The 14076-nt window shown below is 38.8% G+C and overlaps 1 protein-coding gene across 2 annotated transcripts in view; it reads left to right on the top strand.

Moving 5' to 3' along the window:
- The window catches only part of LOC111868544 (alanine--tRNA ligase, cytoplasmic), a 48196-nt gene that overhangs the window by 27632 nt on the left and 6488 nt on the right, over nt 1-14076 (top strand). For both annotated transcript variants that reach the window (XM_023859269.2, XM_023859270.2), the window contains exons 11-17: nt 2319-2472; nt 5441-5610; nt 7359-7613; nt 8827-9080; nt 9751-9859; nt 10230-10385; nt 10659-10829. In XM_023859269.2, coding sequence (XP_023715037.1) covers nt 2319-2472; nt 5441-5610; nt 7359-7613; nt 8827-9080; nt 9751-9859; nt 10230-10385; nt 10659-10829 — 1269 coding nt within the window. The remainder of the gene's footprint in view (nt 1-2318; nt 2473-5440; nt 5611-7358; nt 7614-8826; nt 9081-9750; nt 9860-10229; nt 10386-10658; nt 10830-14076) is intronic.

Here is a 14076-nt window from a genome sequence, read left to right as displayed (position 1 = left end):
AGATGCAGAGTGCTTAGTGTTGGGTGACTCGATTATACACAACATGGAATCTGAACATATGAGGGTACAGTGCTTACCAGGAATTAGAACTGAACAACTGCAAACAGTAATGGAAAACAGAGATCTAGGGAACCCTGATACTGTTGTGATTCATGTAGGCACTAACGATTAAGACAAACTGCAAATCTGGATTATGTGATGGGTGATGTGTATGTTCTGCTGGTCATGTTAGTCGAGCGGTCTAAGGCATGCACTGTCTTTGCTCGCTCGGAAGCCGGGATTGTGGGTTCGAATCCCACTCAGGGCATGGATGTTTGTGGGCGTTTTTCTGTGTTTGTGTACAGATAGAGGCCTTGCGACGAGCCGATCACCTGCCCAAGGAGTCCTACCGTATGTCTAAGATCTAGTAAAACCAAAGTAAAACGGAGAGTTTTATGGAGGTAGGCCTAGGCCCAAATGAGGGCTGTAGCACTAATGAAAAAAAATGTGTATGCTCATTTTACAATGCGTATTCTAAAAAAGGGAAATAGCAACACTAAAAATTTAGCTTACACATATTTGGTGCATCCGATTCTGGAATATGTGGTGGCTTGCTGGGATCCTTACAGGGAGGTACAGATAAATGCATTAGACCAGGTGCAAAAGAAAGCGGCTAAATTTGCTCATTATAGGAACCATTTGAACTGGGGAACCTTGACACAGCGCAGGCAGGTAGCTCACAAATGTGCTCTCTTCAAGGCATACATGGGAGAACGGGCTTGGAAGACTATAGGTGATAGATTACAAAGGCGATCATGACAAAAAAAATAGGAGCAGAAAGCAACAGACTGATGTCGGAAAATACTCCTTTGTAAATAGGACCATACAGATCTGGAACCAACTACCTTTAAATGCTTTAGGGACTCTCCTGCAAACAAGTAATTTTAGGAAAAGGGTTAGGAAAGTGATAAATGATGCGGAGTGAAGGTGGGATGGAAATCAGCAAAAAATGAAGTGAAGTGAAGTGGAAAGTGTTAAGGATGGGAGGATTACGTAAGTGTAGTAAAGCGAAATGAAGGGAGAATGAGAACATGACATTATGCATTCATTGCTGTTAGTTTATTATATATTATGTCAATTTTCTACTAATGTTTGTGTGATTTTCTACTAATGTTTATGCACCGTGTTTTGTTTGAACATGTTTATGTGTGTTATTTGTCCGTTGTCTTATTGTAGTACCACTACCACTGGGTGAAAACCCATTTGCAGTCAATAATAATATGATGTTGCCACTCCTTGGTATGTCTTCATGGCATAATGCTTAATTAATTAAGCACATGGAAAACTTTACCTTCATCCCTCCAGGATTCAGTTTCTTGAATTAGGTTGTGTGTTGTAGAAAGGAGATGGAAGGGAAGCTAAAAAAATATAAGGTGTACACAGTAACCAGTTATTGTGAGGATTGTGTTGACTGTCCGCAGTATTGGTTGGACCGTTTCAGTACAGTTCAGTGCAGACAGACATTGCTTTGAGGTATAAGTGAATTAAATATTTTAAATACAGTGATGCTTTTGGAGATAAAAACCTGATTGAGGTAATTTTCTTGTAATTTTTTTATATTATGAAATGGTAAATATGCATTTCAGCAAAAGAGGGGATTGAATTATTAAAGCCTTGACTCAATATTCATAGTCATTGTGCTGGTATTTTGATCAAGTCTATGCTAATAATAATCGTATAATAAAGGCATAGTTCTGTTTCTTATGCCATTTTTCTGAACTGTGTAACATCCTAGAAATCATTGCCCCAGTGAGATGTCTGCAGGCCACAGCGGACTTATAAACATAAAAGACGTGTCAGATATATGACAGTTGAATGTAGCCAAATATAAGCATGTAAGAGTGAACACTGGTGACTACTGTGACAGTAAGGCGTGTCTTTCATAGTGGTCACTAGTGGCTGCTGTGGTAGTCAGTGTGTTAAAAGGATTTCACACAGAATTACTGGGATTTTGAACTTTTCCATTGTTCAGATTTCTAGGAAATAGAAAGCATGACATTTAGGAAACTGGATCTGTTTCCGTCTTCAGGTAAGGAATGAAAACACTCATTTGGCCCCCTGGCACTCTGTGAGGATATGGTTGGTATATAAGTGGAAGAACCTTTGTATTGAACATCCTAACCCATACACTCCAAAGAGGAAGAGGTGTGGCGAATGGAGATAAAGTGGGTTTAATGATTATTTCATTGCAGAAATTACTGTATTGGATGTTATGACATCAGTTGTAGCTCTGCTGGTGGAGTCATATAATTATGATACATATTTTTGTTTAATTTCAGATTTTATCACAAGGGAGAGGAGGATGGTATGATGATAAAATTATCTTGGATATCCATGCCATCACTGAGCTTCGTGATCAGAATGTCCCTCTGACAGATGATTCACCAAAGTACAATTACCATGCCAAATCTGAAGATAAGGATGCAGAGTATGGTAAATATCTGCTTCGACTGTGTAATATTCATTCCTTATAAGCCCTGTGCTAAATGGAGTGTAAAAGGTTGGTCCGTATATGACAGTAAGACTGGATTTTTCTCTAAAATTGGTGTTTACAGAGGAAAATGTATGGAGCCTGAAGATACTGGTGAACCACTGGGGGAACAAGTCGTTTTTAAATTGTTTGGGGGATTGAGAACAAAGGGCATCTTGCATGTTATTGTAGCTTCCTTTCTCTCCCTGTCTCTTTACAGGAACTAAGAATAAATAGAATGGGTGCATGTGGCACTTTAAGGGTAAATAGAAAAGGCCTTCCTATGGACACAGAGCCATAAACATTTAATATAAGAAAGGGAAATTAGCCAAGAGTGGGGTGAATACAATGAAAAACATGATTACATGTACCTGGCAAGACACAAGGATAGTGAATCTGCTCTTGGCTATGCATAATAGTGGAACTGAATTATTGCAAGTACAATCTAGGGGCATGTGGCAGTATAATTGGTTGAGGCACTATGCTACAAGCCGGAAAGTTGCGGGTTTGAATCCCAGTGAGTTCATCGGATTTTTTTTTTAATTGACCTAATCTCTCTAGCCCCACTATATCCCTGGAGTTCATTCAGCCTCTAAAAGAAATGATTACCAGGAATCTTTCTTGGGGGTGAAAGGGGACCAGTGTGTAAAGCTGACAACCTCACTGCTATTGGTGAGCCGATTCTCTAGAAAATGTAGGAGCCTTGATGTCTAAGGAAAGGGAATATGATTTTCACAATGTATGTAAACCCATATTGGTGGCACATTAAATTACATATATGAATTCAACAGATTTGATGAAATACCTACCAGTTACAGGTAGCATATAAGAATATAAAGGTGCCATTTTCTGTGGTATTTTATGATAGAAACAGCCCTTATAAGTGGGAGAATCACTGACTCTTATGAGAGGGGAAAAAAATTCGATGACCATTTCCCAAAGCTCAACTGAGTGAAAGTCGCTTCATTTTGCAAAATGATGGTAAATCTCGTGTGAATATTGTTTGCTCCATGAGGCCATCACAATACAAATACAAAGGAAAGAAGGGCTGTAGGAGGAGGCAGACTTCATTTTCCTGTCCAGCCTTTCCAGGAGAGCCTGCAATGTCTGTCATCCTTTGTTTTGAGAGATACCACCTGGCCAGAGACTACAGAATGGTCTGCAAGTGATAGGCGTGATATGTACATATATATCCAGTGGCAGTGGTGTAAGAAAGCAAACATTATGTTTCTGGGCATTGTTTATTGTCCTGTTTCTATTTGAAACACTTTTCAGAGATAGGTACCATCTCTATTGATTGGGCCCAACAGAGCAGGTTATGCCTTAACACGGAGACAGAATTCAGTCTCTGAAATGTTGTGGGTTAAGTAAAAACAGGAGGGTATTTTAAAGAAGAGCAGGACAATGGGTAACGTTTAGAAATGTAATATTTGTATTTAATATACCATCGTCATAAACTTTTAGATTTTATTTATGAGAACGCAGCTTGTAAAAATAAATTTAAAATGTGCAGTTTTCATAATTGGCATAATTGGAATGTTAATATTCTTGTAGAAATCTGCCAGCATACATAGTTTTGAGATCCATCCTCTATTGTTTGTTATTTGTTTTTTGTCTTCTTTGGAACTTTAACCTCAAAATTGTTGAGAGAGATGTAATAATGTATGAGAAATATGACTCTTTTTAATATTATGAACTGCATACTGGAGTTTCATGATCAATCACTGGTTCCATAGCAGTTTTTAACCTTTAAACGCTGGACTATTGTAATAGTGGTAGCTTGTGCTGGCCGGAGTTTATTTAAATGTCCACTGCTGGTGCGCATTTTAATGCCCATTGTCTCTCTGTGTTTCAATGTCCATTCCTGTTAGGGTGCTTACATTGTACTTAAAATGCTGTATCTAATACAATTTTTATGATAAATGAATAGAATTAACTTTGTTTTTATAACCAAAGAACACAGTGTCGCATATTATAGCGTAAATTTGAAAATATGAAGACAAATTATAAATTACCTTTAATTGTTTTTCTTGTAATTTTGATGCACACTGTAAAAATAGTTTCCCACTTTTTCACATAGTAGTGTTGCATTATAAAATCACTCCTGCTTGTAACACTTGAAATATTTTCGCATTCTCTGCTGCCATAAAACAGCTGGAAGATAGAAAGTCATTTGGTTCTCTGCTGGGAAGTTTCAAGTCTTTGTTACACTCTTCAGATATCCCAGTCTTTGGGCTAAAGGACAGAAAAGTGAAAACATGGCGTTTATAGAAAGGCTACAGGGTAAATTCATTGTTTCCTAATTCAGTCCCAAACCCTGCCATTGCAGCTGCAAGAGAATATTGCCCTTTCTATGGTTGCAACCAAACGCTTATATCGCAGCTGAGATACAGGGTGCATTCAGTTTTCTGTGAGTTCACAGTGAATTTGAATATTGTAGTTTCATTTTGTCATACAATGGCAATGAAACGTTTGGAACACGAAATTAAAAGGCAGTGCAAGATATGTGGTGTGGGACTGTGCTTTCTTGGGTGCTTCAAGGAGTATTACACAAAGGCGAGATTCGGTTACATGACACGGGGGTTGAAGCCTGTATATACATCAAGCAGATAACAGCAAAAAAATGTATGTATATTGAATTTTAATCTATTTAAAACTAAATATATAGGATTGTGCATATTCTTCTACTAGCGGAGGGTGCGTGCACTTCCGCTACTAGAGTTTAAATGCCTAGCTGCCCAAATCAGGGTACTTTGGCCACAACAGCCATACTCATCACTGGCCCGATAGGGGCACTTCAGACCTTAAAGGTTAAGTAAATGCAAGTAGTCATGGATACATGAGTGATTTTTAAATGTCTTATTTGTCGAGGTTCAATATTTATTCATTACTTTTCAGAATTTTAATAGCATTACTTTGTTATCTTTGTAGAGTTTGATGGTTGTATTGCCAAGGTGTTAAGACTGCGGCATTCCAAGAAGTTTGTGGACCATGTGACTTCTGGGCAGGAGTGTGGAGTTCTGCTGGACAAGACTTCTTTCTACGCAGAGCAGGGCGGGCAGATTTATGATGAAGGCTTCTTAGTCAAAGTTGGAGATGAGGTTAGAATCTATATATGACAATTACGTACAGTAAAATCCCTGTTTGATGTTTCTCTTAGGAATAATGAGTTTCCACACTATCCTGAGGAAAGCCAGTATGTGGAGGAAGTTTATCACTGAGATAACTACTAATAGGACCCAAGCAACTGAAAACTAAAAAAGAAAGTACCTTAGTTCTGTTAAAGTGAGAAGGTAATTTCCTGTTTATGTGGTTCTTGCCCTAATCAGTGTGTGTGTGCGCCCCCACACCCACCCCACCCCACACATACACATGTGCACATGCAGAGAGAGATAGAGAGGCCTGCCCAAAATTTATGTTGTACCTTTTGTAACCTTCAAAATATAATTCCTGTGGTGCAGGAATACAGTTTTCTTTATATGGCCTGCCCCACAGGAATTATATTTTGAAGGTTACAAAAGGTACATGTGTTTCAGCACAATTTTTAATCTTAAGCAACCATTCCAAGCAACAAAATGATTCTCCAGGTATGATAGTAATACAGGCAGATTCTTTTTTAAGATTTCCAGAAAATGTTTAGCTGGTTCAGCAGAAGAGACACAAAGTACTTGTGTCAATTTTTTCTCCCACTGACTGAGCGTGCCATGCCATCGACAAGCCAGTAGGCTAACAGATCACAAACAAAACCCACACAGATCACAGCAGATTCCAGAAATGGTCCCTGTTATTACATATACAATCCTGCCACATCTGTAAAATATTGAGATTCTCTTATTGAATTTTTTTTTGGAAACAGAGCAAACTTGAAATCTGAAATTTGAAATTCTGGTCTCCTGTGCAAGGCATCTTAAGGGATTTTTGATGAGGATATTCAAGCCTAGCATTGATTTCATCCAATTTCTCTTCTTTGAGCACTCAGCATTTTAATTTGGTTTTCTTTTTTGTTCACATATGGCCCTGTCTGTCTAAATTTATTTATGATTGTATGAATAGTCTTGCAATGTGTAACTGTGGCATCCATCCTACTTATCACATGGGTATCTATGTGAACCCTTGTTTTACTGTGTAAGTCATGTGGGACTACAACACAAGAAATTAGACTGATTGAATGTTTAATATAATAGGGCTTGCAGTTATGGTCACCGGGTACATAATGCGTAAGCTTGCATCATGATAGCTGTTAAAAGGTTTACCTGGCAGTTTTGAAGAGAAATTGCAATACATGTAGGCTGTTGTCCTGTTAACTACACTGTGAATCCTTATTTGCATCGTGTGAGTTAAAGCGAGTAGCATATGGCCCTCCTGCCATATCAGCTGAACAATTTTCAGTTGTGTCACAGATAATCTCACTGTATATAACTTGTGTACTTCGAAAAGAGTAACCACAAATCTTAAATTTTTATGAATTAGGCCCTGAGGTATGTTCCCATTTAGAGTGAACTTCTGAAACTGTGATCCCTTTTTAGAAATTTGATAGGGCTCCTGGACATCTGGACAGGGTATTAGCCTATTGGCAAGGCCTATATGTACACTGGACAACAGAGACACAAAAGTAATGCAGACATACATTCATGTAATGAGTGGGATTCGAACCATTGATCCCAGTGTTTCAATGGTCGAAGACAGTGAGGCCACCATGATAACCATATGACATAGGACAATGAATTTTTTCCATCTTCCATATATAATACCTGCCTTTGTTTTTAAGGTCACATGGGAAGTTGGGAGAAACAATCAGTCTTGAAGCATTTCATGTACTGCTGTGTTTAATATTGTTTTCTTTCTGCAGAATGTAGAATTCTCTGTAAAGAATGTACAGATAAGAGGTGGATATATACTACATATTGGTACAGTAGAAGGGATACTTTGTGAAGGAGATGAGGTGTCATTACACCTCGACACATCTCGGAGACGCCTAGTGATGAACAACCACACAGGAACTCATGTGTTGAATTTTGCTTTGCGAACTGTGTTGGGGACAGAGGCAGATCAAAAAGGTTCCCTTGTAGCACCTGACAGACTACGTTTTGACTTCACAAACAAGGTTTGTAAATGGTCTGTACAACATGAGCTTGTGAATTGTCTTGCTCTCATTGGGTAAAGTGTGAGATGCTGGATATGATAGGAAATTAATATAAAGTCTTATCATCATGTCATCCACTTATTTGTGTTACACTGTGTTCACACAAATTTGTAATGACTTAACAAAAATTTGACATTTGAAAATGAAAACGGTGAAAACTGTGACAAATTTTTTTATTCTAATATTATCTTGTAACTTTACATCTGCACTGTAATATTTTCATATAAGTTCACAGTTTCTCATTCATTTACCTTATTTAATATTATCACCTTAAACATATGAATTACTGCCCTTAGGACTACTTCTCTCCTCTTCTGCTGGTTGTGGGCTACCGTACTTGTGCCAGTCCCGCTGAGCCTTCCATAACTCTCGCTGACTTTCCTGCCGTTTTTTCCCCTCACATGTCGCATCTAATTCACTGCAGTCTTGGATGTCCCAGTAGTCACAGTTCTCACTTATGAACAGGTTTTAAAGAAAATTACATTAGCATGGTAAACGTAAACCATTGAGTCATTCCAAATTTATTTCTCTTAACTTCATCTCACCTGCCAGTAACCTGTTTTTCTCTCTCTGTGCTTCAGTGCCGTTAACTGTGAAGGGATGAAATACATTTTATGCTCTCATTACTGAGTTGGGTATATTCCAATTTAAAACTCTTTGGTTAACTGAGAAAACTCTCCTTGATTTTGTATTCTTTGTGTTTGTCCAAGTTATAAAGTATGGGGTGAGAACTGAAGCTCTCACTGTGGCTAAAGTTGATAAAATCTTTTCAGGCTGTCAGTCATGTCAGTTGGTTAAGTATTAGTCATGTTTCAGGGACCATCTGTGTCCCCATCATCAGACCCTTATGTAAAGTATGGATTTTATACATTTGTTAAATCCACTTTTAACATTTTTCTGTATTAAAGTTTTTAACTGACGTATGAGAAAAATCTTTTCCATATTTCAGATGTAATTGCTCTATGCTAAAGGTTAAAGATTGAGATGTATTGTTTCTTCATTTCCATGCATGTGTGAAAGATAACGACAGATATGTTCCTTCAGTTATGTGATTTTTTCTCATGTGTACATCTTTGCAAAAGAGAGAAATGGTTACTGTAAGAGAATATTGTTACATATTTGTCATAAAGTAATATTTAAAAGATTTTTACTTTTGTGTATTGATTTTTGATAGGGTGCAATGTCTGTTGAGCAAGTAAAGGCTACAGAAGTTCATTCCAATGCTGTGATAGATAAAAATGAACCTGTATATGCTAAAGAAGCTAGCTTGGCTGTTGCAAAAGCAATCCAAGGCCTTCGTGCAGTATTTGAAGAGACATATCCAGATCCTGTCAGGGTGGTGTCTATAGGAATCCCTGTTGAAAAGCTGGAAGAGGACCCGTATGGACCAGCAGGCAATAATACTTCAGTTGAATTTTGTGGTGGAACGTGAGTGAGAAATCTAATACTAGTTTAAATTTGATGATTTGGGAATCCTACAGTTTAATCAGTTACAGGAATTAGGTGTTCCTATGAGTATAGTATAAATATATTATGGTTTCATGCACTCTTGTGGACAAATAAATCTTTGTTCTGTAAAAGGTAGGAACTTCTTGACCAGTTAAGGGATACTCAGATTCTTAAGGGCTCTGCTAAATGCACATACTTATTTTGAAGTTGACGCCAAGAAACTGCTGAATGAGGGCTAGGTGATATTTGTATTATGAGAGACTGCATGTTGACAGTTGTAACATAATACTTTATTTACATGATACTGGTGCGCTTTGGGTTTTCTGTGTGCATTGCATAAAATGAAAGCCTTATGGGTTTAATATTTTGTCTGTTGTCTTTTGAACACCAGACACCACTCACAGAATTGGATGAAATTTAATATGGAAAGTTTCCTGGATTCCTACCCCATTGGAGTTCACATTTTCATCCCTTTTGTTATTCTAGCAGACTTTGGTGCGCATATTGATACTTAATGACCGTTATGTCATCTGTTTTATTTTGTACGAAATCCAGCATGTTCATACTTAGATTCTTGTATCATTCTGAACATAGAGCTCTATGGAGATTGCTCTTATTTAGTTTCTGATGAAGATTTTACTTTATTTAGACATTTACATCGTGCTGGCCATGTTGGAAAATTTGTTATTGCAAGTGAAGAAGCAATTGCCAAGGGAATCAGAAGAATTGTAGCCCTCACAGGACCTGAAGCTTCAAAGGTACGTGAATCAGACTTTATTTATGTGGACCATTTGGAATTTAATGTACAGAATCCAATCAGTATTATGAACTTCTATTACAGCAATTATCTTGTGGTAGAAGTTGAATGTTATGAAAGGTGTTAAAATTGCTATAACTTAAATTTAGCAAAGAGAGAGAAGGATATTTGGTTACTGATGGCTGTACTAGTTATCAGAAGTGGGTTATAAACCAGATGCTTTATGTTTTGAAGTTGCTGGTAACAGGTTTGATTCTGCGACTACTGCATTGAGCCAGTGAAGTGACTGGCTCTGTCCGAAACAATTCTAAATCAAGCATATTTCCTGTAAAGTTGAACTTCTTGCTAAAACATTTTTTTCTATTTATTAGGCTTTGAAGAAGACAGAGCTGCTTGAAAACAAGTTGAACAAGTTTATTTCATTGCTGAACAGTGACGATAGTGAAATCAGCAATAAGGACCTTGTGAAAAAGATTGTCGAACTGACAGATGATGTCTCCCATGCAACCATACCGTACTGGAAGAAGGTGTATTATTGCTGCATTTGGTCATTTAAATGCTTGTACCATAGTTCATACCACCTTGATGCATGTTACTGCTAAATTGAGTTTACAGTTATGAATGTTGGGGCTATACCTGAACTAATAAAACTGTGTAGAATATTAATTAGATCAGCTAGTTTTCTGGGTGCATTGAATTTATAAAGATTCTTGATACTTTTATATTATTTTATATGTATATGAGACAAAAATTATTCACCTTCACATCAAAGCTGAGTAACTTTTTTTAAATATGTATAGGAGGAAATGAGGACAAATTTGAAGCATCTGAAGAAGCAGTTAGATGACAAGGATCGTGCCAGCAAAGCTGAAGTTACTGCTAAAGTTTTAGAAGAAGTTAAGGCCCTCCTTGCTGGTAACCCCAAGGCACCAGTCATTGTGCAAGAGCTGAAAGCTTATTCTAATGCAAAGGTGAGGCTTTTAGCAATTTGTAGTAAATTATTTAATGTTTGGTGTTTATTAGTACACTGTTAATCTAATGATGGTGGGTTACTGTAACTAGTTATAATAGCAGTTCATCAGTTACAAGTCCAGTGTAGGTATTTTGACATAGTTTAAATGAATACACTTCATAGACACTTTTAAGATAGTAATGAGTCATTTTGAGTATGGTAGTGAGGAAGATTATCCCACAGACAGACAGACACACTTTATTAATGCTAATGAGATATTAAGAGGAGGGAAAGACTTGCCCCGTAAAATTTGTTTATAGTTAACCTTGCAGCCTGAGTCACATTTGAGGGAAACAGAAATATGGGAAATTGAAGCTGCAAGTCAAACTTGGGAAGTAAATACATATCGATATGCATGCACATACACACCACACCAAAGAACTTGTTAAGTGAGTAAAATGTCAGTTTTGTGGTGGTGTGTGCTTTCTAGGCAGGAAATCTTTTTAAATTGGAATACGTGTTACAAGGGTAAAGTAGGGCTAAATGATATGTGAAAAGTTTGGAACCAAGTTACTTTGAGGTTTAGTTCAAGCGGTTGGTTGCTGGCTTCCCACTGCGGCGGCCCGGGTTTGATCCCGGGTCTTGTCAAGTGGGATTTGGGGTGGACAGAGTGGCTCTGGGGCGGGTTTTCTCCGAGTACTTTGGTTTTCCCTGCCAATCTTCATTCCACCAAATTCTCCATCATCATAATCACCCGGGGCAGGCTACAGTAGGCCAGTCAGTGGCTGCCGTGCCAGGGACCCAGTTGGACTCCACCCCCCACTAAACGAAAGAAGTATTTGAGGTTTAAGGCAGGAAAATGCCTCTCACTGGGGTCACGTTAAACAGGTTTCGCTGTAGTTTTGTTCATATTAGCTAGCAGGAGTGGGGGCTCAAGTTTCATGCCCTCAATAAAGTAAGCAAGGAACTACCATAAATAACCTGTAACTCTGTCACAGCCCAAATTGTGAAGATTTCAGTGGGAAATGTGCCTGCTGTTTGAATGATAGATGGCCTTTCCATATTGTTGAAGATTATTCTGTGACATGACCTTGTTTGGCAGAAATAATTCTGAAATTTTGTATTTAGTTATAAAATGATCATGAAGGTCTTGAAAAGCCTTGGTGGCTTGTGGTCTTCTTATTATCAGTGAAATAAAATAATTTACATATCAGTTCCAGATAGTGTTGTTAGGACATTACTAAAACTTGAAATTGTTAGAACCCTTCTTATGGAGAAATATGATCTGTGTGTAGGCTTATTGCATCCATAAACATGAATAAACCCAGCATAACATATATCCTGTTCTCTGTCACTGATCTGCATGGTCTAGCAACTTATACTTGCAAAGGCTGTGCCATACCTCAAGTGGTTAGTCACTGGTTTCCCACCGTGGTGGCCCGGCTTTGATCCCGGCTCTGGTCAAATGGGATTTGTGGTGGACAGAGTGGCACTGGGACACGTTTTCTCTGAGTACTTCGGTTTCCCCTGCCAATCTTCATTCCACCAATTGCTCCACAATCACCCTCACCTATCATCTGGGGCTGGTACAATAGGCCAGAAGTGGCTGCAGTACAAGGGACTTAGTCCCACCCCACTAGCAATAAAAAAAATACACTAGCAAAAATAGATATCCGATTACATTATGATATTCTTCAGCATCATGAATGGATTGGTTGACCTGTTGCCTAGAAATGGGTTGCACCATCGTTTATTCACCTATCTTGCAGTCATTGAATAGCAACAGCTGTACATGATGCATTGCTCCCTCTTTTAGGCTATTCATCCTGAACGGCCTACAGGTGTACTGCCATTTCTTTTCCGAGGGCTGTTGCTTGGTTTTCACGGTGTTTACTCTGCAACTGCTTCCGCTGCTACCTGATAAGGTGCAAGCAGTTCCAGGCGCACCACCATGAACATTCTTTTCCACATGATGACACACAACAGGATGCAAACAATAAAGATCCTTCTTTCGGTTGGTGTGGGCAGACTACATAGAGTGGCCGGTACTGTGACTCTTGCTCTATATGCAGTTCTTTCTTTCATTTTGGAGGGGGCTGACCCCTTCACAGTGTACAGGCACTCACTTTCCCCAAACCATTGGAAATCCCAACTGCTCACTTCATGATCTCCAACTTGAGAGTTTGTCCAAGGGCCTCATATAATGTCTTTATGCTTCCCAGACATAGCTGCTGCCTCCTGCTTCGTCCTCTGATGCCATTGCCAGTTGTCTCCTTCCTCAGTTTATGCCATTGTTACATTCTGGTTGCCCCTGATGTCTCTTCCCTAATGTCCATTCTTTAGAGGTTCCTCTTTCAACATTGTCCCTGGTCCGAATTTTCCATTGTCTGTTTGACCATTGATCTTTTATGACCACATCCATTATGTTGTGCTCTTCCTGCATGGTGGGTCATCCTTCAGACAGCAGCCAATTTCTTCTGGGACTCACCATTGCCCTTGGTCTGTTTCCTCAGCTAACTGTGGCACCCTGTGACTAGATGCCAGTCCCCATGCTGATTCATCAGTGCCCCAATAGTTTTCACTTCAGCCTCTTCCTTAGGGACTTCCTCATACACCACCATGGTATCTTTTTGTTCAGGATATACCTACAAATCCATGGCCTCTGTTTTGTGTAGCTGGGAGTCTGTCCTGGTTATCATCCTTTCATGATGCGCATTTATCTTGGCCATCATCTGTATTTGATTGGCGTCTGTCTTGGCTTCCAGCCATGCTGTCATTTCTTTTATGATTTCTTATTTCAGCTAGCTGATGTGCTATTATTTGTTCCATCTCCATAGTAGTGTGGCAGTATAGCTTGTTACTGCGGTCTTCAGTCCAGTCACTTCTGACACCAGTTATCATGATTTATGAGTGATAGTTGACAGGGTGTGGATTCATGAATTGATTTATTGACCACAGTAAATTGAGACACAGTAAGTCTTCTCCAGCTTGCACTGTCCTCACTAGTCGTTGCTTGGTCACAGCTCTCAACAATGGAAATTCTTCAGCTTCTCTGCTCAGTTCATTACCGTCCAGCAAATATCCCACAACTCCACTGGCTCGACTGATCTGGGTTTCCCACTTGTCTTCCTTATCACCCCTTTGCACGGACTGAGTAGAAGACACCATTTCACATTAACTGTATTGTTTTGTGCATATTCATTGGTGCAGGAACGTGTTTTATCGATCTGTTGCCTAGACGCACTTTACATCAGCTTCAGCTTGAT

The sequence above is a fragment of the Cryptotermes secundus genome, unplaced genomic scaffold (genome assembly GCF_002891405.2).
Source record: "Cryptotermes secundus unplaced genomic scaffold, Csec_1.0 scaffold330, whole genome shotgun sequence".
Lineage (NCBI taxonomy): Eukaryota > Metazoa > Arthropoda > Insecta > Blattodea > Kalotermitidae > Cryptotermes > Cryptotermes secundus.
This window is presented reverse-complemented; position numbering and strand designations above follow the sequence as displayed.